Genomic DNA, 27,105 nt, shown 5'->3' on the forward strand with positions numbered 1-27,105 from the left:
GTTTACCTTTAGCTTTCCTGGAACTCACTCTGTAGTGATCTACAGAATGGCTGGCCTTGAGATCTGCCTGCCTCTGCCTCCCGTATGCTGAAATTACAGGCGTACACCACTGGGCTCTGTGCATTTTTTTTTTAATTAAAGAACTCTTGGCTACTCTCTAAGTCCTAGTTCCAATGCTTCCCTAGCTCTGTGAGCAGGTCTTGAGTGGTGCTGTGGGGGATGTGAGAAGTCGTTGCTTCATTCATGCTTGAGATGCTGTGTGCTCCACCTTATGTGCAGGCCTCTCTCCTTGCAGCCCCTATGTGCTCTCTCCACAGATCCTCCAGTGGCTACCCCTTCCTCCTTTTTTTTTTTTAAAGATTTGTTTATTCATATATTTTGTGTATATGAGCCCTCCGTCTTCAAGCACACCAGAAGGAGCAATCAGATCCCATTACAGATGGGTGTGAGCCACCATGTGATTGCTGAGAATTGAATTCAGGACCTCTGAGCCATCTCTTCAGCCTTGTGTGCTTTATTTTAAATTTTCAGGGAGAGAGAGAGAGAGAGAGAGAGAGAGAGAGAGAGAGAGAGAGAGAGACAGACAGACAGACAGACAGACAGAGATAGACAGACAGAGACAGAGAGACAGACAGAGACAGAGACAGAGCACACGCGCACATGCGCCAGTGTAAATATGGACGTAAAATAGACATCTTTCTTTGGAATAGAGTCTCTCCTTCCATGATGTGAGTCCTAGGAATCCACCTCAAGCTGTCAATCTTGTTGGCCACTGAGCCCCGAAGAAATTTTTTTTTTTTTTTTTTTGGTTTTTCGAGACAGGGTTTCTCTGTGTAGCCTTGGCCGTCCTGGACTCACTTTGTAGACCAGGCTGGCCTCGAACTCACAGCGATCCGCCTGCCTCTGCCTCCCGAGTGCTGGGATTAAAGGCGTGCGCCACCACCGCCCGGCTCGAAGAAATATTTTTTATGGCTGAGGATATAGCTCAGGTGGAAAAGTGCACAGAAACTTTGGCTTGATGTTCAATTCCATATAACCCGGGTGTGGTGTCGCATGCCTGCAAGGCTGGTGCAGAGGACCTGTAGCCACAGGATCAGAAAGAAGATCAAGGTTATCACTCAGGTATAGAGTTCAAGGCCAGATTGGACTCCATGAGACCCTGACCAGAACAAAGAATAACGTCTTACAAACATTGTCATGGTCCTCCGAGCACTTGGAAGGTGAGGCAGTTGGAGGGCAGCCTGGATGACATAATGAGTTCCAAGCTGTCCTAAACTAGAGTGAGATTCTGTCTTGTCAGAGAGCAAACAAAACTTTATTTGCAGGAACATGCTTTCAGATGCCCAGTCGGGTCTATTTCTTGTGCCCTTGGCCCTGTTTTAGTTGCTGGGAATCGGGAGAGGAGTCGGGAAGGCGCGGGTGACATGGTGATGCTGACGCGGCTCTTGCTCCTTAGGTGAACGGAGCTGCATAGTGAGCAATGGCCATATGTCCACGCTGACCTCCATCCATTTTTACCTCTTTTTTTTTTTTTTTCTCCCCAGAAGGATTTACCCCTGCCCCGGAAAAGCAGCAGGTGAGCCTTGGGGGAGAGAGACACCAGGATTTGGCACCTAGGTAGGGGCACCAGGAGTGCGCGCGGGCGGGGCCTCGCGCGGCGACACCCCGCAGCGCCCCCTCGCGACTGGCCGCAGCAGCAGGGCCCTCCCCTCCCCCGCCCTCCCCTGGCCGCCGCTGCGGCTCCAGCCTCCGCCCAGCGCACTCGTTCCCCGCGCTGCCGCTGCCGCTGCCGCTGCTGCACCTGCCACCATGTCGCCGCCACCGGGTCATGTCTGACTCTCTCTGGACCGCGCTTTCCAATTTCTCGATGCCCTCCTTCCCCGGCGGCAGTATGTTTCGCCGCACCAAGAGGTAGACCCCCACCCCCAGACCCTATCCCGGCCCTCCGGATGAAGCCACCCTGCCGGCTGCTGCGGCAGGGCGGGGCCGGGCTGCTGATAGCTGTCCAGCTGCGCCAGAGGTGTCCACTATGTGCCCTCTCGCTGGGGATGGGGTCGAACGCGGACGGTGCGGGCCGTGCTGCTGGGAGGACCGAAAAAGCCTGAGCTGGGGAAAGGGGTCGTGCGGGTGGGGGTTTGCAGCGCCTTTGTTTGCGGACGCTGTGGGCTCAGGCGGCCCGGTGGGGGTAGGAGAACGCGGGGAGGGGGGACTTGGCACCCTCAGAACAATAGCCGCAGCCTGGTTTCCCCCCCCCCCCCCGCCCCGTCCGCGTGCTCTTGGACAAGCTAATATGCTCAGTCACTGCGGCTGAGAACTAAGGGGCTAGAGCGAATGGGGGCTCCACTTCTGCAGCTGCTAGGAAGAGGAAGGGGGGGGGGTCTTTACCACTGCATGGACCCCCCCCCATTCGAACACAGCCTCACACTGAAAATAGTGACACGGCACCACACAGAACATGAACACACACACATACAGAGGCACACACATACAGAGGCACACACATACAGAGGCACACACACACAGAGACACACACACACCTGGTGGTTCCGATACACTGGGAGGCACTACATACACTCAGCCACAGGTCAAAGCCATGCACAAATAGGGTCACCTCCTGTGTCTCTCTCTCTCTCTCTCTCACACACACACACCGTGATCTTCTAGTTAAGTGTCACATGCATGACCACTCACTCACCAAAAACAATGTTCCCACCCAAGATAACACAACCAGGCACCTAACAATATCACAACAGCTAGGTCACATTGACACCAGGCTAGACAGACATAGGGACTTCTGCAAAGGCAAGGGCATACAATCACAGAGCACATACCTGTGTGTGGTACATGGCTGCATGCTTGGATGTGCCCAGGGCCACACGGTGTTAAATCCACACGCAATAGGTGGGGGCACACAAGCAGCCAGAGTCTGACAGCTGCACACCTGCAGCTGAAGTCATGCACTAAGCAGGAGTTCCACAGTCATGAACAAGCTGTGTTTTCCACTGCAACCCCCATACAGACAGAGGTGTTGTCACACAGATAGCATACATGGCACACCAGTGTCATTCAGTGTGGATCTCATACAGGGGATGCCACACGTGTCTACATACTGTGAATGTTGTGGGCAGACTCAAGGACACTTAGACATTCAGGGCCGCTAATGGTATCACCGTGACTATCAGGCCGTAATTGACACAGACCTCACAGAGGGAGAAGTCACACACTGGCTGCCTCATGGAAGAGAGAATGGCAGCATAGGTTCACACTCAAAGGTTTGGGGCCTCTCTTGACACCCGCCTTCCTTCCTTGGCAGCTGCCGCACCAGTAACCGGAAAAGCCTCATCCTGACAAGCACTTCTCCGACGCTCCCGCGACCCCACTCGCCGCTGCCAGGCCACTTAGGTGAGACGAGGATGTAGCCTGGGTAGGTGTGGATAAAGACCATGGGAGGCGGGGCCACAGCCGGGACGTGACTAGCCCTGTATGGGCGTGGCCGCTCTGGATTGACGGTTTAGGTGTACCTAGAGGGTGATGGGTCGGACAAGAGGGGTAGAGGCAGAAAGGGGGAGCCATAGCTGAAGGGCGGAGCCATGTTAGAGGTGACCAAATAAGCACCTAGGTGTGCTCAGTGACTCGAGACCCCACCCTCCAAGAAAAAAAAAATGTTGAGAGAGGCGGAGTCACTGCAAAATGGGCGTGGCCTACCATACATTGCATGGGCTTACATTAGAAGGCAAGCGAATTTGGTGATTAGAAGACCCTAAAGCCCTCCTTTGTCCCGCAGGTAGCAGTCCCCTGGACAGTCCCCGCAACTTCTCTCCCAATACCCCCGCCCACTTCTCGTTTGCTTCCTCCCGAAGGTGAGTCCCTCCCTTGAGGGCCCCAGAACTCGGTGCGATCCTCCCCATCCACCGTCTGGGCCACCATCTGTTCTTGTCCTAATTGCACCCGAGTAGCCTCTGGGGACCAGTGGAAAGGCCTCAATGTCCTAGCTCGAAAAGCCACTAGGCTTCAAGGTGGAGCCTATAAAAAGGTGGAGCCAATCACTGATCCAGAATGGAGAAAGTGGAGGGAAACTGCTGGTGCTCTCTGGGGCCCCCAGGGTCGGCCTCCTTCTAGCCTTGTGCGCTTGGCCGAGCGTTTCCATAGCAACAGAACGGGGCCTTCAAGATGAGGTGCGCAAGCGCACACTGTACCGAGCCCATCCAGGGCCTCAGTCCCTTTATCCCGGGAGGATGGCTAGGGCATTTTCTCAACCTTCCCAAAGGTAGGATGTTGCGTTTGCCTCCAAGGTTCTGGGTGGATTTCAACGACCCTTCTTGGAGACCGTGGGGAGGGGCACAGAGTTCCTGCTTTTTGTGGCGAAACTTATAGAGAGTTACTGCGATCTTTGGACCAAGAGTGGGAGTTGGGGGCGCTTTTTCTTTAACTGTATTCATGGTTAGGGACCTGCTAGAAACTAGACATTTAGGACATATGTCCTTAGCATGGCGAGGGGACGGCGAGGCAGTAAAAAAGAGACGACGGGGTCATTGCAAAGACTGATGAAGGCTGTAGGGGGAGGTGGGGGGTAGAGAATAGCTTCCTGGAGGGGGAGGGGCACCCCTTTCCACAGTAGTAGTCGAGCCTAGCTCCTGTGTAGAAAGAAGCCAGAGCCCACCCTATCAGAGTCTGTGTCTGCGGGACTAGCTACCTGAGCGTGTCAGTGTGGGTGTGTGCAGGTGTAGGCCATGCACACATATTGGAATGTTCATCTGCGTGTAGTGTAGAATTGTAAATGTACCTCTGTGTCTCTGAGGCATGTGCAGCCTGTGTGGGAGTGAGAGAGAGAGAGAGAGAGAGAGAGAGAGAGAGAGAGAGAGAGAGAGAATGAGAATGTGTGTGTGTGTGTGTGTGTGTGTGTGTGTGTGTGTGTGTGTGTGGGAGCTTGTGTCTGTGTGCATCAGCGAACAGGTGTCAATGTGACTGGGTGAGTTGGTGACCCCGTGTGAGTGGGGATGGATGTGAGTGTGTGTCTGTGACATAATATATGTGAGGGAGCCCTAGCCTGCCTGCATCAATGAGTGTGGGCATCAGAGTGACTGCACGAGTGTGTAGCTGCGTGGGAGTTTGCCTGTCTGACAGTGAATGAGAGTCTCGGATGTGTAGCTTCGTGAGGATGAAACCACAGGGTGTGTGAGTCAGTATGCAACTGTATGTGTGTCAGGGTGAGCCTTGGCTCTCTTGTGTGTGTCTTTATGTCAGTGTGTGTCTGCTTTGGCATGTTGTTATGCATTGGCATGTGAGAGGATGACGTTCCATTTCCTGCACGGGGCCATGAATACTCGCAACTGCCTTCAATGAGGGGTCGTGAGTGTGGGACTGAGAAGTGGAACTTTTCTTTTTTTTTTTCTCCCCTTTCCCCCCAGCACCACCATCTGGAGATGGGAGTTTCTCTGTGTAGCCCTGGCTGTCCTGGAATTCACTCAGTAGTCCAGGCTGGCCTTGAGAGAGTTGGACATTTTTATTTTATTTTATTTTGTTTTTGGTTTTTTGAGACAAGGTTTCTCTGTGTAGCCTTGACTATCCTGGACTCACCTTGTAGACCAGGCTGGCCTCGAACTCACAGCAATCTGCCTGATTCTGCCTCCTGAGTGCTGGGATTAAAGGCGTGCGCCACCACCGCCCGGCGAGTTGGACATTTTTAAAAAATTTTAAATTTAAATTTTTTTGTTGTTGTTGGTTTTTGGAGTCAGGGTTTCTCTGTTTAGCCTTGGCTGTCCTGCACTCATTTTGTAGACCAGGCTGGCCTCAAACTTAACAGAGATCCACCTGCCTCTGCCTCCCGAGTGCTGGGATTAAAGGTGTGCGCCACCATGCCTGGCCTTAATTTAATTTTATGTGTATCTGTACTGAGGGGTTGGCTTGCATTTATGTGTGCACCACTTGAGTTCCTGGTGCTCTCTGAGGTCAGGAGTTAAGGATGGTTGTGAGCCACCATGTGGGTGCTGCTGTCTGGGAACTTGACCACTGATCTACCTACCCTGCTCTAACAGAATGATTTTCTGTATGAATTTTGTCTGAGACAGGGTCTCATGTAGCTTAGGGTGGCCTACGACGTGCTATGTAACCATGGAGCAGCCTGAATGCTTCTGGTGATAAGATTACCCTCCTACTTCTCGGCCAGCTGGTTTTGCAGGTGTCTAGCACCACTAGAACTGGCTGTGTAGACCAGGCTGGCCTCGAACACAGAGATCCACCTGCCTCTGCCTCCCAAGAGATTAAAGGAATGCCCGGCTACATGGATCCCTTTATGTGCATCACACGCGCACATGTGTGTGTGTGTGAGTGTGTGGTGGTGCTCATGAGGAGAAAAGAGAACTGTCCAGAGTCAGATCACTCTCTCTCTCTATCAACCGCAGATTCCGGGAAGCAAACCTGTGTCATCAGGCTTTTGAGATGAGCTCATTCACTACTGAGCCATCTCATTGGCCCTTGCTTTGTCTTTCAATCTTTTTCTAGATTCGTAGATTTTTTGTTTATATGACTGTTTTGCCTGTGTTTTGTGTCTGTGTGTGTGAGACACACACACACACACACACACACACACACACCATGTGCATGCCTGGTGCCTGCAGAGTTCAGAAGAGGGATCAAGTCCAGATCCTAGACTTAGAGTTACAGATGGTTGTGAGCCACCATGTGTGTGCTGGACACTGAACCTGTGTGCTCTGCAAGAGCAACAGGTGATTTTCCTTCCTTTTGTAATTGGGTTTCTCTATGTAGCCCTGGCTGGCCTGGAACTCACTCCATAGACCAGGCTGGCCTCCAACTCGGAGATCTGCCTGCTCTGTCTCCTGTGTGCTGGGGTTTAACGGTATGCATCACCATGCCTGGAGTTTATTTATTTATTTACTTATTTATTTAGAGATAAGAGCCTTTTTTGTACCCTGGTTGTCTTGGTACTTGCTATGAAGGCCAGGCTAATCCCTAACTCACAGAAATCTGCCAGCCTCCTCTGCCTTCTCGGGCAAGATTATAGGTGTGTGCTACCATGCCCAGATGTGGGGCCCTGAAATATTTGCCCTTAACTTCTAAGCACCTCTCCTGTCTCCTCTGATTGTCTTAGAGTCAAGATCTCACTATATGGTCCAGACTGACCTTGAACCTTAGGTCCTCCTGCCTCTACCTCCTGAGTGCTAGGATTATAGTCACATGCCAGTCCGCCAGGCTTAGTCTGTGAACTTGAGCAAACTAGGCACATGAACATGAGTCATTGCGGCTGCACTGTAAGAGTGATTCCGTGTGCACAAGAGTGTATAGACCCGAGTCAGTACATCACTGGGCCTATTAGACGATGCGTTCTTTTTATTACATTTATTATTTATTTTATGTACATTAGTGTCTTGCCTGCATATATGTCTGTATGTCTGTATGAGAGTGTCAGATCCCCTGGAACAGGAGTTACAGACAGTTGTGAGCTGCCATATGGGTGGTGGGAATCAAACCAGGGTCCTCAGGAAAAGTAACCAGTACTCTTTTTTTTTTTAAATTTATTTTTTATTTAATTTATTCAGATTACAACTAAATTGCTATCCCATCACTTGTATCCTCCCGTTCCTCCCTCCCTCCCGCTTTCACCCTTTTCTCCTTGCCTAGATCCATGACCGAGGGGGACCTCCTCCCCCACTATATGGTCATGGGCTATCAAGCCTCATCTTGGTAGCCTGCTTATTCTTTCTTTGAGTGCCACCAGGCCTCCCCACCAAGGGGAGGTCGTCAAATATGGGGCACCAGAGCTCGCAACCAGTGCTCTTAACCACTGAGACACCTCTCTAGCCTGATGACGGATAGGTTCTCTGTGTCCAAGAAGATCCTTAGGAGTCTTCTCTGGGAGATTTCTGGAGGAGGTTGCCCAGGGGATGTTTCTATGAGTTGCAATCCTGGAGATCGTGCCATGGCCTTGCAACATCGAGATTTCTTTAGGCAAGCGTCTCCAGTCCTCCTGTGTCCACTCTGGAGAAGCCCCAAAGAGATGGGCTCTTCCTCTAAGACCCTGGCACCTGGCTAGAAGATGCCATCTTTCCCTTTTTACTCCGAAAGCCTCAGATATAAGCACCTCCATTCCCCGCACCCATGTTGGTCACGACCAGTGGCTTCTCTCAGTCCAGGAGCGAGGGGACCCCTGGCAGATTCTGAACAACCTTATTGGGTTCCAGGGCGGATGGACGCCGATGGTCACTTGCCTCACTCCCGTCCTCTGGCTATGGCACCAACACACCCAGCTCAACTGTTTCAGTGAGTATGTGGAGAGAGCGATGGATGGGTGGGTAGGGACTGAAGTGACTATACCTACACCAACCGTCCCGCTGTACTGAGAAGATGGCTTCCACTGTTCTTCATGAGCGCCCACTTGTCTGCCCATTAGAGGTGACAGGCCTTTCCCTGATGCTCATCCCTGCCCTCGCTGCATTGTCCTAGGGACCTACTCATTTTTTTGTTATCCGTGATGACACAGTCTTGAAGAAGTAAGGCACGTGTCTGTATCTTCAGCTAGCCGGAGCCGGGTCACACACAGCTTCTACCTAGAGTCTGTTTGCTTACATGCTGCACACCTCAAAAATCTCTCTCCTTCAATGCCCTTTGCAGGCGTATCCCTACTTTTCTTTCTTACCTTCCTTCTTTCTTCTTTTTCCTCTTCCTCCTCCTCCTCCTCTTCTTCTTTTAGTTTTTCAAGACAGGGTTTCTCTGTATAACAGCCCTGGCTGTCCTGGACTCACTTTGTAGACCAGGCTGGCCTCAAACTCACTGCCTCTGCCTCCACCAAGTTCTGGGATTAAAGACATGCTCCCACCATGGCCGGCTCTTTAAATTTTATTTATTTTTATTTTATGTGTATTTTGCCTGCATGTGCCTGTGTGAGGGGGTCAGATCCTCTGGAACTGGAGTTACAGACAGTTGTGAGCTGGCATGTGGTTGCTGGGAATTGAACCAGGGTCTTCCAGAAGAGCAACTAGTACTCTTAACCCTGAGGCATCTCTCCTGTCCCTTATGCCATGATGATTACAAGCCTTGATCATGTGACTTGGTGAGGGGTATAAAGCGAGGCTTGCTGGAGGATCACCTTAGTTGGGGGTTGGGGTGAGATCCTCAAGAGGTCAGCAGCCTGGCCAGCTCGCTAAGGCCTCAGAAAACAGGACACAGAAAGTAATTATCTGAGAGTATGAAATAGGAACATCAAGAGTTCAAGGCTGAGCCGGGCATGGTGGCGCACGCCTTTAATCCCAGCACTTGGGAGGCAGAGGCGGGCGGATCGCTGTGAGTTCGAGACCAGCCTGGTCTACAAAGTGAGTCCAGGGCAGCAAAGGCTACACAGAGAGACCCTGTCTCGAAAAACCAAAAAAAAAAAAAAAAAAAAAAAGAGTTCAAGGCTGCCGGGCTGGTGGTGGCATTGATGGTGCATACATGTCTTTAATCCCAGCACTCTGGAGGCAGATCTCTGTGAGTTCAAGGCCAGCCTGGTCTATAAAGTGAGTTCCAGGACAGCCAGAGCCAGAGCTAAAACAGGGAAACCCTGTCTCAAAAAAATAAAACAAAACCAAACAAACACAAAAAGTTCAAGGCTAGCCTGAGCTACATGAGACCCTATTTCCATCCCTCACTACCACCACTGGTGGGGAGGGGAGGGTAATGGAGGAAGAAGAAGGAGAAGAAAGGAAAAGAAAAAAAGAAAGGCCAGGCAATGTTTGGCATAGACCTTTAATCCCAGCACTCAGGAGGCAGAGGCAGGGGTGATTTCTGAGTTGCAGGCCAGCCTGGTATGCAGAGTAAGTTCTGGGACAGCCAGCTCAATACAGAGAAACCCTGTCTCAAAAACAAAACAAAACAAAAAACAAACAAACAAAAACACTAGGCGTGGTGGCGCACTCCTTTAATCGCAGCACTCGGGAGGCAGAGGAAGGTGGATGGCTGTGAGTTTGAGGCCACGTCTACAAAGTGAATCTAGGACAGCCAGGACTACACAGAGAAACCCTGTCTCAAAAACAAAACTGAAAACCAAAATAAAACAAAACAAAAACCCAACCAAACAAAACCAAAACAAACAAATAGAACCAAGGAAAGAGTTATATTGGTAGAATGCTTGCCGTTCATGCCTGAGGCCCTGCGCTTAGTCCCCAGGACCACGAAGGAAAAAATGAAGGAAGGCTGGAAGAAAAAGAAAGAAAGCTAGCTGTCCAGCGGGGCGGTTGTGGCCCACGCCTTTAGTCCCAGCACTCGGGAGGCAGAGGCAGGCGGATCGCTGTGAGTTTGAGACCAGCCTGGTTTGCAAAGCAAGTCCAGGACAGTCAGTCCTATTACACAGAGAAACCTTGTCTCAAAAAACAAAAAAACAAAAAACCCCGAAAGCTAGCTGTCCAGTTAAGAGTTGGAGCACAGCAGGGGGAATGACCCACGTGTAGAAAAGAGCTAATGCCAAGGCCCTGGGGCAGAAGTACATCTGTCGTGTTTAAAGATCAGCAAGACCAGTAAGGATGGAGCAGAGCGAGCAAAGGGGAGAAGAGGAGGAGGAGGAGGAGGAGCAGGAGGAGGAGGAGGAGCAGGAGGAGGAGGAGCAGGAGGAGGAGGAGGAGGAGGAGCAGGAGGAGGAGGAGGAGATGACAAGGAGACAAGCCAGGAGGCCCAGGATCTTGAGAGCGCACTGTAAGGCAGGGGCTGTGGATGGTTCTGCATAGCAATATTCCCCCAACCTCTTAGTGTTCTGAGACAGGATCTCAGTGTGACCGGGGCCTCAAACACTAAACTCTTAAGTGCTGGGATCACACAAGGGAGCCCCAGGCCAGGGTTGAGTGCTGTACTGCCCCCCGTGGTGGCTCTGACCCACCGCCCTGCCCTCCCCGTAGTCCTCCTGCTCCTCCCAGGAGCGCCTGCATCAACTACCCTACCAGCCCACGGTGGACGAGTTGCACTTTCTATCCAAACACTTCGGCAGCACCGAAAGCATCACAGACGAGGATGGTGGCCGCCGCTCCCCCGCCGTACGTCCCCGCTCTCGGAGCCTCAGGTAAGAGGGCACAGAATCTCCCTTCTGGAGGGATGGGTTTGGGTGCATGACCTGGAAAGTTAGGCCCTGGGAAAACAAAGTGGAGTGTGCGCGGGGCGGGGAGGGGAAGATGGGGCGATGATCACGGGCAGCATGGAGGCAGGGGATTGGACAGAATGGACTTCTTTTCCTGCAGCCCCGGCCGCTCCCCCTCCTCCTACGACAACGAAATCGTGATGATGAACCATGTGTACAAGGAGAGGTTCCCGAAGGTGAGACACCTCCCCTTACCCTACTCTCACCCTACCCCCGGTCGCCGCCCCTCCCTCGCTTGCGAGCCTGGGCTCCGCGCGCCCCCTAGCGATCGGCGCGCGCGGCGCAGGCTCCGGTGTGACTACAGCAGCCTTCTAGAGCCTGGCATTTTTGCGCTGCTGCCCAGGCCACCGCGCAGATGGAAGAGAAGCTGCGGGATTTCGCCCGCGCCTACGAACCTGACAGCGTGCTGCCGCTGGCCGACGGCGTGCTCAGCTTCATCCACCACCAGATCATTGAACTGGCCCGAGACTGCCTTACCAAGTCCCGCGATGGGCTCATCACCACGGTCTATTTCTACGAGCTGCAGGAAAACCTGGAGAAGTTGCTGCAGGATGTGAGTGCCAATCACCTCAGGCCCCGCCCACGAGCCAGGCAGACCCCCGTCAGGTTCCGACACCCGCCAAGTGCGGGCCATGGGATACTGGGAGGTGGAAAATAAAGATACTGTGGTTCTCACTCTAGGTCCCATGGAGAAACCGAAATTTATCTCCCTAGCTGCCTTTCGGATATTTAGGCAACTGTCAGCCTCTTGGGTGGACTCTACAAACTAAGCTACACTCCTAGTTGCCCACTAACTGGCCTTCAGATCACTGCATGACCCACGCTGGCCTTGAATTCCACATCTTCCTGTCTCAGTTTCCTGAGCAGCTGGGGGGGTCCAGGCTGTGCGCGATCTCGAACTCTGCACACACAATCCATCAAGCTATATGTTTTTACTTACCTTCTTTCTTGGTTTCCTTACCTCAGTGTCAGCCCCATGACTGGGCACGGGGCTTGCTCTATTCAATACAGAGTCCCTGGAGTCTGGCATGGTGCCCAGCTCACAGTAAGGGACTAACAAATATTGCTAATATGTCTCTGGGGGTATGGCTTCATTGGCAGAGGGTGCCTACATGTGTTAGCCCCAGGGTCTATCCCTAGCAATGCAAGATTGTCCCAAGTTGCAGGCCAGCATGGCCCACACAGACCTTGCCTATGGAAGAAGGAATGCATGAGTGAAGGAAAGAAGGAATTAATACACTAAGTGGGTATAGGACCAACAGCAAACGCGATGATGTCCCATCCACGTCAGGGAACATAGAGAGCACTTGCTGAACACCTACTGTGCTCCAGGGCACCGGGAGTCAGGGGGTGGGGGGACAGAAGACAAGGATTTCCCCCCCCCCCACACACACACACCCCTCCTGGGGTAGCAATGCTAGTTTAGGAATCCTGGAACCAGATGAAGGCTCATGGTGTCAACAGACACTTAGGGCTAGGAAGCAAACAAAAGAGTAGCTGGGTTCCTTATCGAGAGTTCCCAGGAGGGGGTCTCTGGGAATGTGACATAGAAATTGGGACAAGACTAGTGAGTAGATGGCATCCGTGGAAAAAGCCGGAAGGAGGTTTAGACCTAACAGTGTTAGCTCTCTTTTCAGTGCTTGTTCTGCAGCCTTATTAATGCCATTTAACCTCTCTGTGAAAGAAAAAAAAAAGTATAAAAAGGGTGATTTTTTTTTTTTTTTTGGTTTGGTTTGGTGTTTTGTTTTGGTTTTTTGAGACAGGGTTTCTCTGTGTAGCCTTGTCTGTCCTGGACTCACTTTGTAGACCCGGCTGGCCTCGAACTCACACAGATGTGCCTTCCTCTGCCTCCCAAGTGCTGGGATTAAAGGCACTCGCCACCGCCGCCCAGCACCAGCCCTCATTTTAATTTAAAATTATATTATTTGTGTGGCGGGACAGGAGAGGACAACTTCTGCAAGTCACCTCTCTTTTTCCATCATGGTTTCTGGGGGTCAAACTGAGGTTGTTAGGGTTCAGAGCAAGTGCTTTAACCTGCGGGGCCATCTCTCTGGACACCCACCCTTTCTCCCTCCCCCATGTGTGGTCCATGTGTGTTTGTATGCTTGTGTCTACTGAGCCATCTCTCTACCCACCGCCCCTGTGTGTGTGTGTGTGTGTGTGTGTGTGTGTGTGTGTGTGTAGGATAAAGCCCAGGTAAGCAGGCCTCATTCATTTTAATAAACATCACCTTGGGCTGGAGAGATGGCTCAGAGGTTAAGAGCACCGGCAGTTCTTTGGAAGGACCTGAGTTCAATTCCAAGCAACCACATGGTGGCTCACAACCATCTGTAATGAGCAGGCGCACCTCTTCTGGTGAGCAGGCACACATGTGAGCAGAACACTGTATGTAGAAATAAATCTTTAAAAAATAAAAATAAGCCGGGCGTGGTGGCGCACGCCTTTAACCCCAGCACTCGGGAGGCAGAGGTAGGTGGATCGCTGTGAGTTCCAGGGCACCAGCCTGGTCTACAAAGTAAGTCCAGGACAACCAAGGCTACACAGAGAAACACTGTTTCAAAAAAACCAAAAAACAAAAAAGAAAGAAAGAAAGAGCCTTCAATAGAATAGGAGACAACCTACTCCCAAAAGCCACCCTCTGGCCTTCACATGTGCACCATGACACACACATTCCTGCTCTCATGTATCTCACACACACACACACACACACACACACACACACACACACACACTCATAATAAATAAATCAGTAAATAGATTTGGACAGGGTCTTACTTGCTATCTGGGCCAGAGCTGGGCTTGCACTTGCAGTCCTCTTCTGCAAATGGGACAACAGCAACGCCGTGCTCTGTGCAACCCCGGGGAAAGAGGCCGGGCTGAACTGATGATCTTTAAACCCGTTCCCTCATTTCCCCCACGCCAGGCCTACGAACGCTCTGAGAGCTTGGAGGTGGCCTTCGTCACTCAGCTGGTGAAGAAACTGCTCATCATCATCTCGCGCCCCGCAAGGCTTCTAGAGTGCCTGGTGAGGGGGCCCCTTGAGGGAGTGTGGGGAGACGGGGTGACCCTCGGTGGGCACAGCCAGCTGAGCTCATCCCTGCCCCAGGAATTCAACCCAGAAGAGTTCTACCACCTGCTGGAGGCAGCCGAGGGACATGCCAAGGAGGGCCACCTGGTCAAAACGGACATCCCCCGCTATATCATCCGACAGTTGGGCCTCACTCGGGACCCCTTTCCAGGTGTGTGAGGGGCCTGAGGGGGGCGGGCTGAGCAGCAGGGCTGTCACTCACACCCACCTCCTTCCAGATGTGGTACGCCTGGAGGAGCAGGACAGTGGGGGCTCCAACACGCCGGAGCAAGATGACACATCTGAGGTGAGCTGTGGCCAATGCTCGGTGCCCGGGTTAGAGGGTGTGTGTGTGTGTGTGTGTGTGCGTGTGTGTGTGTGTGTGTGTGTGTACAGGTGGAAATTAGAGATGGTACCTGGTGTCTTCCTCCATCAATCTCTGCCTTTATCTTTTGAAATAAGATGCCTCACTGAGCCTGATGCCCAGCAATCCTCTAGGCTGGCTCTCCAGGGAACACCACAGATGGGTTTGTCTTCACCTTACCCTGAGGTCTCACCATTCCCAACCTTTATGTGACTGCAGGGGATCTGAACTCACGGCTTCATACTTGCACACAGACACTTGACAGACTTGAGCTATCTCCCCAGACCTCAAATTTAAAAAATAGGATCTCACTATGTAGCCCAAGCTGGCCTAGAACTCATGATTATCCTGTTCCTCACCCTCCCAGGTGCTGGAATGTGACACCTTTTTTTTCAGTCCACTTTTTTTTAAATGAGGGGACAATGTTTTGAGATGGGGTTTCTCTGTGTATTGGTATTCACACTGTAGATGAGGCTAGCTCCAAGCACACAGATATCCACCTACCTCTGCCTCCTGAGTGCTGGCATTAAAGGAATTTATTGCCACCACCTAGCTCAGTTCACCCTTAAAAAAATTTGAGGCTAAGCATGGTGGCACATGCCTCTAATCCCAGTACTTAGGAGGTAGAGGCAGGTAGATCTCTGGGAACTACAGGCTAGCCTGGGCCACATAGTGAGTTCCAGCTGGGGCTATGTAGAGAGACAAACTCTCAAATTAAAAATAAAGAAAACAATTGAGATGCAGGCACTAGAGAGGCATCAAAGGTTAAGACAGACGATTCCCAGCACTCACATCAAATGGCTCAAAACCACCCCTAACTCACATATAAAGATAATCTTCAAAGCTGGGCATGGTGGCGCACCACATCTTTAATCCCAGCACTCGGGAGGCAGAGGCAGGTGGATAGCTGTGAGTTCGAGGCCCAGTCTGATCTACAAAGTGAATCCAGGACAGCCAAGGCTACACAGAGAAACCCTGTCTTGAAAAAAAAAATGAAACAACAACAACAACAACAACAAAAAGATAATCTTCACAAATATTGAGATGGGTTCTTGCTATGTTGCACAGGATGACCTCAAACTCTTGGGCTCAAGTGAGGCTTCTGCCTCAGTTCCCCCAGTACTTGGGGCTACAGATTTTTGCAAAGTAGGCAAAGTCCTCATCTGAAGCTGTTTATTTTTAGGCTGTTGGTTTTGGTTGTGCCAGGGATTGGCATCCCGCCTCTAGCTCCTTTGCAAAACACTGCAAGATGAATAATAATCTGGCAGCACCTAGCATGTTTACACTGCCTCACAGCTGTGAATCTTAACTGGTTTATGGCCTCCCCAGGAAGGAAAAGAAACATTGTACCCCTGAGTGTTGATTTCCGGGGAGTTTTGATTTAACATTTGTTATTAATTTTGTTTGTGTGCACCTGTGTGTGTCCTGCATTTATTGATATTCTATGTATGCATGTGGAAGTCAGAGGACAACGTGTGGAAGCCAGCCTTTCCTGTCCACCACGCCTATCCTGGAGGTTGAACTTGGGCTGTCAGACTTGGTGGCAAGCCATTTTCCCCACTGAGCCATACTGCCAGCTTCCAACTTTCTTCTTCCTCTTCTTCTTTTTAAGATTTATTATTATGTACAGTATTCTGTACTGCATGTACACCTCCATGCCAGAAGAGGGCACCAGATCACACCATAGATGGTCATGGCCCACCATGTGGTTGCTGGGAATTGAACTCAGGACCTCTGGAAGGGCGGTCAGTGCCCTTAGCCTCTGAGCCATCTCTCCAGCCCACAGCTTCCACCTTATAAGATCATTTCATATCTGTGATGCGATGAACCATTTTGTAGGTTTTCTATCTTTAGAAGTCAGAAACATGTCACCAGAGAATGTTTGGATTCAAGCGGCACCTTTGTTGCTTTCTCACTGTGCAGACTTGATAATAATGAGGTTTTTCATCCCTTCTGTTCCTCAGTTTCCCCATGTGTAAAGGTGGTGATGGTAGTGGTGGTTTTGCATTTCCTCCTGCAGGGTCGCAGCAGCACCTCCAAGGCCAAGAAACCGCCTGGAGAGACCGACTTTGACACTATCAAACTAATAAGCAATGGTGCCTACGGGTGAGCCACCCGGGGCTCTGGCGAGGGGGGAGGGTGGCGGAGGCCGGGTGTCTCGGAGGTGATGGCCGGTCCTCGCTCTCTTCCCCCTCGCAGAGCCGTCTACCTGGTGCGGCACCGGGACACGCGGCAGCGCTTCGCCATGAAGAAAATTAACAAGCAGAACTTGATCCTACGCAACCAGATCCAGCAGGCGTTTGTGGAGCGCGACATCCTCACGTTTGCGGAGAACCCGTTCGTGGTCGGCATGTTCTGCTCCTTTGAGACCCGGCGTCACCTTTGTATGGTCATGGAGTACGTGGAAGGTGCGGCCACCTTTGGGGTCCCGCTGCACCAGTCAACGCTGCTGCTGGGTTGACCCAGGGTCACCCTACAGTTCGTATACCTTCCCAACTGTGTGCTATGGTGTCCTTGATCTCTCCGGCCGTTATGTTCGTCTTTTGTTTGGTATTATCTTTCTTTTTGAAACAGGGTCTCAATCCCAGCTCTTGGGAGGCAGAGGCAGGTGGATCTCTGTGAGTTCAGTGACAGCCTCGTCTACACAGTGAGGCTAGGGCAGCCAGGCCGTTTACACAGAGAACCCCTGTCTCAAAAAACAAAAACAAAAAAAAGAAAGAAAGACGGTCTCAGTACGTAGCCTTCTGGCCTTTCTTCTTCATCCTCCTGAGTGCTGAGGTTCATCAGACCTATTTGTTTAGGTGTGGTTTTCTTTGGGTGGGGGCAGGCTTAGTTACTTTGCATCTATTAATACATAAGCGCTCCCATTATGCATTCTATATCCGTTTTCCATCAATTCATTTTGGTTTGTTTTTGTTTTTGTTTTTTGTTTTTTGTTTGTTTGTTTGTTTTTTTGAGACAGGGTTTCTCTGTGTAGTGTTGGCTATCCTGGACTCACTCTGTAGACCAGACTAGCCTTGAGATCACAGAGATTCTCCTGCCTCTGCCTCTGGGAGTGCTGGGATTAAAGGCCTGCGCCACCACACCTGGCTCAGTTCCTTTGTTTTCATACCATTCATTGGAACATCTGTTTATCCCTTTATTTACATTCTTTTCCATTCCATTCTTCACCTGCCTCTGCCCCCCCCCACCTCCCCCCCCTCTGGAATACTCTTTAGTGTAGCTGTAGCTCATCCTGTACAGGTGTGTGGCTTCACCCATGTATTCCTCTCACTTTTCACCTGTAACTCTGCTTTCTTGAGGCGGGGAACCCAGAAGCTCATATATGCTAAGCTAGAACTCTGTTGCCTCGTGCCTCATTGGAGGATTCTAGGCAGTGGCTCTGCTTCTGAGTCACGCCCCCAGCCCTTCACGGGTATAGTTATAGGCCAGCTTCAGTTCCAAGTTATTTAATGATAAATATTATTATTATAAATACAATTAAGCAGTGACAATATTAGCTAACTAAAGCTCAGAGTTTACACCATCATTTGTACTTTCTATTTTACATTTATTTTCCATCGTAATAGATTTATGAGCAATGTTGGAATTCAAACCCAGGGCTCAACCACAGCCATTTCATCTATCTTTTTCTCTATTATGTAGCAAGGAGATATATTAGCTTATGCGATAGAAAAGTCTATGGCACCTTTAGGAATGGCACACGTAGCTCTGCTTCCCCGCGTGTATGCTCCTGATATCCCATAATAAGCAAGGCTGCCTGCCATCTGGCAGACTCCACGCTAGGTCTAATGTTCGTGCAAAAAGCACGAATCTGTTGCATACCTAGGTACCCTGTCTTGAGTGGCATCCACCCCTGTAAGCAAAAAGGAGGATGAGTATCAGGCGGAACTAAAATTCTAATGCTGGAGCAGCGCTGTGGTTCGGGAGTGCAGCACCTGTGTAGAGCCCGCCAGTGAGCGGCTGGGGGCGTGGCTCGTAGTGGGTTTCCTGCTGGGTCTCTGCTTCACTGCAGAGTAACACCCGGATTAACCCATATTTCAAAGCCCTTAAACTTCACGGGGGGTTCATTCTGTTGTCAAGAGGTCAAGAGTCATGCTTTCTTTGATCCCAAACAAAACTCACAGCAATCAACTTCCTGGGTGACTCTCTGAGTCTGAGGCCTTATGATCAAAGTGGGCTGGTCATGCTGATTTCAGAGGGCGACTAATAACACAAGGCAAGCGCGAGGCTCTTTGCGAGACTTGGGAAGAGCTTCCGCCCTGGAGTTTCCCCTTCTGCAAAATGGGCACACCGGAAGTAGGAAAACAGTGCGTGTTGTGTGCTTGGCTTTGGGTACAAGCTGACCCTTTTCTTCACTTGCCTATGCTCCCTGGCTCTCAGGTGGCGACTGTGCCACTCTCCTCAAGAACATCGGAGCACTGCCTGTGGAGATGGCGCGAATGTACTTTGCGGAGACGGTTCTCGCCCTTGAGTACTTACACAATTACGGCATCGTGCACCGTGACCTCAAGCCAGACAAGTGAGCGTTGACCATCTTTATTGCTCCTTGCCTGTTCCTTGGAAGACCTGGGAGGTGGGGGGGGGGGGGCGAAGGGGCAACGCCCTGCTTACGCCCATGTGCTTGCAGCCTCCTCATCACTTCCATGGGCCACATCAAACTCACAGATTTTGGCCTCTCCAAGATGGGACTTATGAGTCTTACCACCAACTTATATGAAGGCCACATCGAAAAGGATGCCCGGGAGTTCCTGGACAAACAGGTGTGTGGCGGGCATGGGGGTCACCAAGGGTGGAGTGACCTGGAAGGACCTCAGGGGCCCAGGGCCTGGTGGGGGGCACAGCTCTCCCTTGAGGCCGCTTCTGTGGCCAGGGCACAGGCTGACCGCCTGCCCCCAGGTGTGTGGGACTCCAGAGTACATCGCCCCCGAGGTCATCCTGCGCCAGGGCTACGGCAAGCCCGTCGACTGGTGGGCTATGGGCATCATCCTCTACGAGTTCCTGGTGGGCTGTGTGCCTTTCTTCGGTGACACCCCAGAAGAGCTCTTTGGACAGGTCATCAGTGGTACGTGCCTCAGCGGGTAGGTGGGAATACAGAAAGATGGGCAGCCTTGAGGGGGAGGGGATGACTTCTCAGTTTAATTTTGATTTGCAGATGACATCCTCTGGCCTGAAGGGGATGAGGCTCTGCCCACAGATGCCCAGCTTCTAATATCCAGCCTCTTGCAGACCAACCCCCTGGTCCGGCTTGGGGCAGGTAAGGCCTTGTGCACCAGCTGAGGCTGGGGAGCTTCGTGCTGCCCAGCTGGAGCTGACACTTGGGGTGGAAGGTGGAACCGAAGGGCTGGTTTGTGGGGGGTGGGGGAGGGGGGGCAAGCATTCAGGTATGTCTCCTATTCTTCGCCTGACGCCAGGTGGTGCTTTTGAAGTAAAGCAACATAGTTTCTTCCGAGACCTAGACTGGACCGGGCTGCTGCGGCAGAAGGCAGAGTTCATTCCCCACTTGGAGTCAGAAGATGACACTAGCTACTTTGACAGTGAGTTGGGGCCAGGGTAGGACACAATGCCAGGTCTGAGTTGAGAATGGGATCCAAAGAGAGGCCCTAGGGTGAGGACAAGGATGGAACCTTGCTGGGTGGGTCAGGGTAGGTAAGGCCGATGCTGGGGCTGGAGAGATGGCTCAGAGGCTAAGAGCATTGGCTGTTCTTCCAAAGGTCCTGAGTTCAATTCCCATCTACTACATGGTGGCTCACAACCACCTATAATGAGATCTGGTGTCCTCTTCTGACATGCAGGCACACATGCAACCAGAATACTGTATATGTAATAAATAAATCTTTAAAAAAAAAAAAAAGGCTGATGCTGGTCAGGCCTAGTATTTCAGGCCTGTGGTCCCAGCAATAAGAAGTCAAGGCTTTCAGTCGTAGAAAGAGAGTTCAAGGGTAGCCTGGGCAACTTAGTGAGATCCCCATTATTTCTTTATTTATTTGTTTTTGGTTTTTCTTTTTTTCTTTCTTCCTTTTATTTATTTTTTATTTTTTTATTTTTATTTTTTGTTCTGTTTTTTGTTTTTTGAGACAGGGTTTTTATTTTTGGTTTTTCAAGATAGGGTTTCTCTGTGTAGCCTTGGCTGTCCTGGACTCACTTTGTAGACCAGGCTGGCCTCGAACTCACAGAGATCCCTGCCTCTGTCTCCTAAGTGCTGGTATTAAAGGCATGTGCCACCACCGCCTGGCTGAGACCTCCATTTTAAAGTAAAAAGTGAATCTGGACATTGTGGCAGATGTCTGCTTTCCCTGTGCTTGGCTATCTGGAGTTCAAGGCCAGCTTGGCTATAAGTAAAATGTTTTAAAGTTGGGCTTGGTGGCTCCTGGCTTTAATCCCAGCACTTGAGAGGCAGATGCAGGCCGATCTCTGTGAGTTCCAGGCTAGCCAGCCACTGCTACATAACGAGACTCTGTCAAAATGAGAGGTGGTGCTGGAAAGCTGGCTGCGCAGCTAAGAGCACAGGCTGATGTTCTAGAAGACCTGGGTTCCAGTCTCTTCGCCCACAAGGCAGCTCACAACCACCTGTAACTCCATCCTAGGGGACCCAACGTCCACCCTGACCACCATGCACGTGAAGCGTGAACGTGGTACAGAGACATACATGCAGGCGAAACACATATACACATAAGAAAATAAATAGCAAGAGCTGGAAAGATGGTCCAGTTTGAGGGTTAAGAGCCCTTGATGCTCTCATGGAGGACACAGGCCCTGTTCCCAAACATCCATGACAGAAGATGGGGGATGGGGGAAGGCAAAGGGTGTTCAAATACACCTGTAAGTGCAGATCCAGAGGAGCTGATGCCTCCACAGGCACCTGCACTCAGGCTGAGTGCACACACACACACACACACACACACACACACACAATTTTCTTTAAGAAAACAAAACAAATCTGGGTGTGGTGACTCACAATTTTAATCCCAACACTCCAGAGGCAGAGGCAGGTGGATCACTGTGAGTTCGAGGCCAGCCTGCTCTACAAAGCAAGTCCAGGACAGCCAAGGCTACAATTTCAATTCAATGAAAAATAATTTTAAAAAATTAATAAACTGGCAGACTAGTACCTGAGGGCCAGCTGTTTGCTTCTATAAATAGTGTCTGATTGGCACTGGAGTGGGCACACACACAAAAACGCTGTTTCGACAAACAAAAGAAAGAAAGAAAGAAAGAAAGAAAGAAAGAAAGAAAGAAAAAGATGAGAAAATGGCAGGGGTACAGCTCAAGGGTTGTGCTTTCTTAGCATGGGAGAGAACCTGTAAGAAATTCCCAGTAATGTTCAAAACAGGAGACAAGACCCAAATTGCCTTTGGGGCGTGACCTCATGGGATTGGGTGTGGTCTACTTTGGGAAAATGCCTGTTCCCATTGGACAAGGATGAGCTAAGTGGGCGTGGTGGTGTACCCATTGGATCATAGCACTTGGGAGGCAGAGGCAGATGAATCTCTGTGAGTTCGAGGTCAGCCTGGTCTACAAAAGCAAGCCCAGGACAACCAAGACTACACAGAGAAACCCTGTCTTGAAAAAAAATAATAAAAGACTTCAGTAGTGGACAGGGCGGGGAGGCTCAACGTGGGAGACTTGTCATGTTGGGCCTGGCTTCTTAGATGATAAGGCTAGGACCAAGAAGGGGCCAAAATTCCTAGTAACCTGAATTGGAACCAAGATGCTGTAAACTCGCATCTGGTAGTGTAGCCTCTCCCGGGCGGGGGGGGGGGGGGGGGACACGGGCTCGAGATGAGGCCGAAATTCAGAGTATGGGGCAGGGAGACGGGGGCGGGGGGGGGGCGGGGGGAAGAGGAACCCAGAGCACACAGGACGGGGTCTGGCTGGGCTCTGAGGAGGCGGTGGTTCTCCAGCCCGCTCGGACAGGTATCACCATGTGAACTCCTATGATGAAGACGACACCACTGAGGAGGAGCCGGTGGAGATCCGCCAATTCTCTTCCTGCTCACCGCGCTTCAGCAAGGTGCGCTCGCTGCCGAGCAGGGCTTGGGCCTGGAAGGTCTGTGGGCAGCAGGGTCCCAGGCAGCCTGGTCTCAGCTTGGAAAGGTAGAGAAAGGATGTGGGGAACTAAGGAGTGAAGAGGACTTGTTGGGGAGGTGGGTTGGGGGTCTGTGGGGGCAGACCTTTGACACTGGGTTGGCCTGAGGGTGAGGGTGATCGCAAAGCTGTACAAGGACTTTGGAGTACGAAGCAGCTGGAAGGATGCCCGGCCCAGCCTGCTGCAGGCCATATAGATGTTAGGGAAGGCCCGTAAGCCGCGGCTAAGTAGAGAGCTCGACAGGGCAGGTCTAGAACAAGGCAGGCATGACTCTGCGTGAGGGTTCTTGGGGGCAGAAGTGCCAGGATTGTAGTTGAACAGGCCCCTCCCCGGGAGGATTGAGATCGATTTGCATTCGCCCGGTTGCAGAAAACTGATTGGCTCGCGAGCGAAGACCGACTTAGCACCTCCCACTTTGGTCCTAGGTGTACAGTAGCATGGAGCAGCTGTCGCAGCATGAGGCCAAGACCCCCGTGTCAGCATCAGGGGCCAGCAAGCGAGACCCAAACGCCAAGGGCCCGGAAGAGAAGGTGGCCAGCAAGAGGGAGGGCCTGGGTGGCCTGACTCTGCGTGAGAAGACCTGGAGAGGGGGCTCCCCAGAGATGTAAGCAGGGGCTACCGAGGGGCTTGAGGGCAGGGCAGAATGGAAGTGTCTCTTCTGATCTGGTCCCCTCTGTGCAGCAAGCGTTTTTCCGCCTCTGAAGCCAGTTTCCTGGAGGGGGAGGCCAGTCCTCCTCTGGGAGCGCGCAGACGTTTCTCGGCGCTGCTAGAGCCCAGCCGCTTCAGTGCCCCTCAGGAGGATGAAGATGAGGTCCGGCTCCGCAGGCCTCCTCGTCCCAGCTCCGATCCTCCTAGCTCACTGGACACACGCGTCCCCAAAGAGGCAGCTCAAGGAGAGAGTACTTCCATCCCTGCGGAGCCCGAGGCCAGTGAGTGCCTTCTCTAAGTGCTTTCCTCAGTTTCCCGGGAACGATCTATTGAGCATCCATTTAATGTACATGGTACAGTTTATGCAAGATCTCACGCACTATTCACGCACCCATCCTTGAGTAAAACCACAGAGAATGCCTACCAGGATTGGTGAGAGGCTCAGTGACAGAGCCCCTGCCTATAATCTTCCAGTGGGTGACCTGGGGGCGTGGCTTAACACCCAAATTGAGAGAGAGAGAGAGAGAGAGAGAGAGAGAGAGAGAGAGAGAGAGAGAGAGATGCTCTTTTAGAGAACCCAGGTTTAGTTTGATTCTCAGCACCTACAGTGTGGGGGATCTGACACCGTCTTCTGTCTTTGCAAGTAACTGCACACTCGGTGCATATACATACGTTCAGGCAAAACAGTCACTCCTAAAATAAATATGAATGTCAAATAAAAGAGCACTAAGCCCAATGTGGTGGCACACACGCCTGTAGCCCCAGCACTTGAGAGGCAGAGGCAGGGGGTGTCTGTGGCCAGCCCAGGTGATCAAGGCCAGCCTGGTCTACATAGTGAGTTCCAGAACAGGCAGGAATACATCCTGAGACCCTGTCTCAAAACAAACAAACGGGCACTCACTATTCTAGGCCTGGCATTCAGCCAAATAGAAGGGTAGCGATGCTACCCTGTGCCAGAGATCGTACCCCAGGTATTTGTGACCTGCTCTAGGAAGTTCAAGCATGCAAAAAGTCCATGACCTGATAGCTCTTGCTCTCTTTTGCAGCTGAACGCTCACACCCGGGTGACCTCTGCCCACCCTCCAAGGATGGAGACCCATCAGGCCCTAGGGCCACCAATGACCTGGTTTTGCGAAGGGCAAGGCACCAGCAGCTGTCTGGGGATCTTGCTGTGGAAAAGCGACCATCTCGAACCGGGGGCAAAGTTATCAAGTCGGCTTCAGCTACAGCTTTGTCTGTTATGATCCCTGCAGGTGAAGATGGGTACCACACACCAGGGAAGGGGCTCCCTGCCGTTGTGGCGGGACAGGTGCACTTTCCTTGTCTATGGCTGTTTGCCATAAGGACGGAGTGATGAAGAATCTGTTCTGGCCTCTGGGGAGTGAGGAGCAGACCCTGGGATAGCCGTGTGAGGTTTGGCCTGACCTCTGACCATGGTTTTGTGTCTGCAGTGGACCCACATGGAGGCTCACCCCTTGCTAGTCCCATGTCCCCTCGATCTCTCTCCTCCAATCCATCCTCACGGGACTCTTCTCCTAGCCGGGACTACTCACCAGCCGTCAGTGGACTCCGTTCCCCCATCACCATCCAACGCTCAGGCAAGAAATATGGGTTCACACTTCGAGCCATCCGTGTCTACATGGGCGACTCCGATGTCTACAGTGTCCACCACATTGTGTGGGTGAGTCTCATGGGCTGGGAAAAGACTCTAGGGACGAACAGTGTTCACTTAGTTTTCTTTCTTTTTTTAAAATTTAATTTTTTTATTATTATTATTTTTTATTATTTTTTATTATTATTATTAAATTAAAAAAAATAATTTTATAATTTATTCAGATTACATCCAGATTATTATCCCCTTACTTGTAGCTTCCCACTCCCACCCTCCCCCTCTCTTCCACCCTATTCCCCTCCCCCCAGACCTCTGACAGAAGGGGACCTCCTCCCCTCACCGTATGACCACACCCTACCAGGTCTCATCCAGATAGCCTGCTTCTCCTTTCTCTGTGTGCCACCACCAAGGGGAAGTGATCAAATCAGGGACACCAGAGTTCATGTCAGAGGCAGTGCCTCATCTCCCCACAACCATGGAGAATGAGCTGTCCATTGGCTAGATCTGAAAAAGGGAGTCCAGGTTTACTGCATGCCTTGTCCTTCGTTAGTGCAACAGTTTGTGCAGGCCCCCATGGGTCCAGATCTTGATGGTCTCCTTGTGTTCGCTTAGTTTTCTTTCTTATTTATTTATTTATTTATTATGTATACATTGTTCTCTCTACATTACACCTGAAGGCCAGAAGAGGGCATCAGATCACATTATAGATGGTTGTGAGCCACAAAGTGGTGGTTGCTGGGAATTGAACTCAGGACCTTTGGAAGAGCAGGCGGTGCTCTTAACGGTTGAGTCATCTCTCCAGCCCTCACTTAGTTTTCTAACCCCAGTTTCTTCATCTGCGCAATGGGGTGGGGTGGGGGAATAATGACTATTTCATAAAAAGCCAACGATGCAAAATAATGCGGAGCTTTCTTTCTTCAATCCCTCAATCCTGCCCCGGTGGGTTTTCCCATTTACAGCATGTGGAGGAAGGAGGTCCAGCCCAGGAGGCAGGGCTCTGTGCTGGGGACCTCATCACCCACGTGAACGGTGAGCCGGTGCACGGTATGGTGCATCCTGAGGTTGTGGAGCTGATCCTGAAGGTGAGTGCAGCGGAGGGCTTCAAGGACTGGAGGGTGGACCAGGACCCAGCAGCCTGTAACAAAGGCGTTTCCCTCCCTTTCTCCCAGAGCGGCAACAAAGTAGCTGTGACTACCACACCCTTCGAAAACACCTCCATCCGTATTGGGCCTGCCAGGCGCAGCAGCTACAAGGCCAAAATGGCGCGTAGGAACAAGAGACCTTCGGCTAAAGATGGCCAAGAGAGGTGGGCGGGACCATAAGTAGCTCACTCTAGAAATGGGCGGGGTTAAAGCAGGAGGCGCACATACAATAACAGACGGAAAAGTGCAGTGGGTGCAGTGGGAGGAGAGGACGCAAAAGACTGAGGACCAAACCCGGGCCGGGAAAGTGGGAGAAGTCAGGAAAGGAAACTATTTTAAAAGCATTGTGGGTTAGATCTTGAGCAGGTTAGACCTGTTTCAACAGGACTAGGGAGGAGATGAAAGGTTACTTCCGGCTGGGCCTTTAATTCCAGCAGCTCCTAGTCCACAAGGTGTAGACATCCTGGTCTACACAGCAAGACACTGTTTTTGTTTTGTGTTGTTTTAAAGCTGGTATGGTGGGAGAGACAGACAGATCTCTGAGTTCAAGGCCAACCTGGTCTATAAAGTGAGTTTGAAGACAGCCAGGGTTACATAGAGAGATGCTGTCTCAACAAAACAAAAACAATGCCAGGCATGGTGGCGCACGCCTTTAATCCCAGCAATCGAGAGGCAGAGGCAGATGGATTGCTGTGAGTTCCAGGCCAGCCTGGTCTACAAATTGAGTTCAGGATAGCCAAGGCTACACAGAGAAACCCTGTCTCGAAAAACCAAAACCAAAACCAAAACAAAGAAAAAGGTTACTAGCAGGTAAAATGGAGCCACGTGGAATACGGTTAAGCAGACCTGGGGCACACCTGTAATTCCAGCACCTGGGAGACTTGAGACTTGGAAGGATCTCCGGATTTTATCAAAGGCCAGTGTGGAAAAAAGGAAAAAAGGAAAAAAGAAAAGAAACACAGGCGTTATTTAGTGATGGAGCTTTCTGCATATGCATCCTCACACCCAGGATTTCCTGCTGTGCTTATCAGAGTGAATTTACACAACTCACCTCTGAGGTCACTAGG

At 51.3% G+C, this 27,105-nt stretch overlaps 1 protein-coding gene across 1 annotated transcript in view; it reads left to right on the forward strand.

Annotated features, from left to right (window-relative positions):
- The first annotated feature begins 1,730 nt into the window (after positions 1–1,730).
- The window catches only part of MAST1 (microtubule associated serine/threonine kinase 1), a 28,237-nt gene continuing 2,862 nt past the window's right edge, over positions 1,731–27,105 (forward strand). The window contains exons 1-24 of the mRNA XM_084756461.1: positions 1,731–1,911; positions 3,314–3,402; positions 3,785–3,860; positions 8,199–8,277; positions 10,881–11,041; positions 11,217–11,292; positions 11,460–11,669; positions 14,040–14,141; positions 14,223–14,355; positions 14,423–14,490; positions 16,568–16,653; positions 16,747–16,955; positions 18,931–19,069; positions 19,178–19,310; positions 19,447–19,612; positions 19,703–19,804; positions 19,962–20,084; positions 22,452–22,561; positions 23,062–23,240; positions 23,318–23,565; positions 24,331–24,537; positions 24,736–24,965; positions 25,856–25,978; positions 26,066–26,202. Coding sequence (XP_084612587.1) covers positions 1,829–1,911; positions 3,314–3,402; positions 3,785–3,860; positions 8,199–8,277; positions 10,881–11,041; positions 11,217–11,292; positions 11,460–11,669; positions 14,040–14,141; positions 14,223–14,355; positions 14,423–14,490; positions 16,568–16,653; positions 16,747–16,955; positions 18,931–19,069; positions 19,178–19,310; positions 19,447–19,612; positions 19,703–19,804; positions 19,962–20,084; positions 22,452–22,561; positions 23,062–23,240; positions 23,318–23,565; positions 24,331–24,537; positions 24,736–24,965; positions 25,856–25,978; positions 26,066–26,202 — 3,269 coding nt within the window. The 5' untranslated portion in view covers positions 1,731–1,828. The remainder of the gene's footprint in view (positions 1,912–3,313; positions 3,403–3,784; positions 3,861–8,198; positions 8,278–10,880; positions 11,042–11,216; positions 11,293–11,459; positions 11,670–14,039; positions 14,142–14,222; positions 14,356–14,422; positions 14,491–16,567; positions 16,654–16,746; positions 16,956–18,930; positions 19,070–19,177; positions 19,311–19,446; positions 19,613–19,702; positions 19,805–19,961; positions 20,085–22,451; positions 22,562–23,061; positions 23,241–23,317; positions 23,566–24,330; positions 24,538–24,735; positions 24,966–25,855; positions 25,979–26,065; positions 26,203–27,105) is intronic.

This window comes from Acomys minous (assembly GCF_964271855.1).
Source record: "Acomys minous genome assembly, chromosome: 14".
Taxonomy (NCBI): domain Eukaryota; kingdom Metazoa; phylum Chordata; class Mammalia; order Rodentia; family Muridae; genus Acomys; species Acomys minous.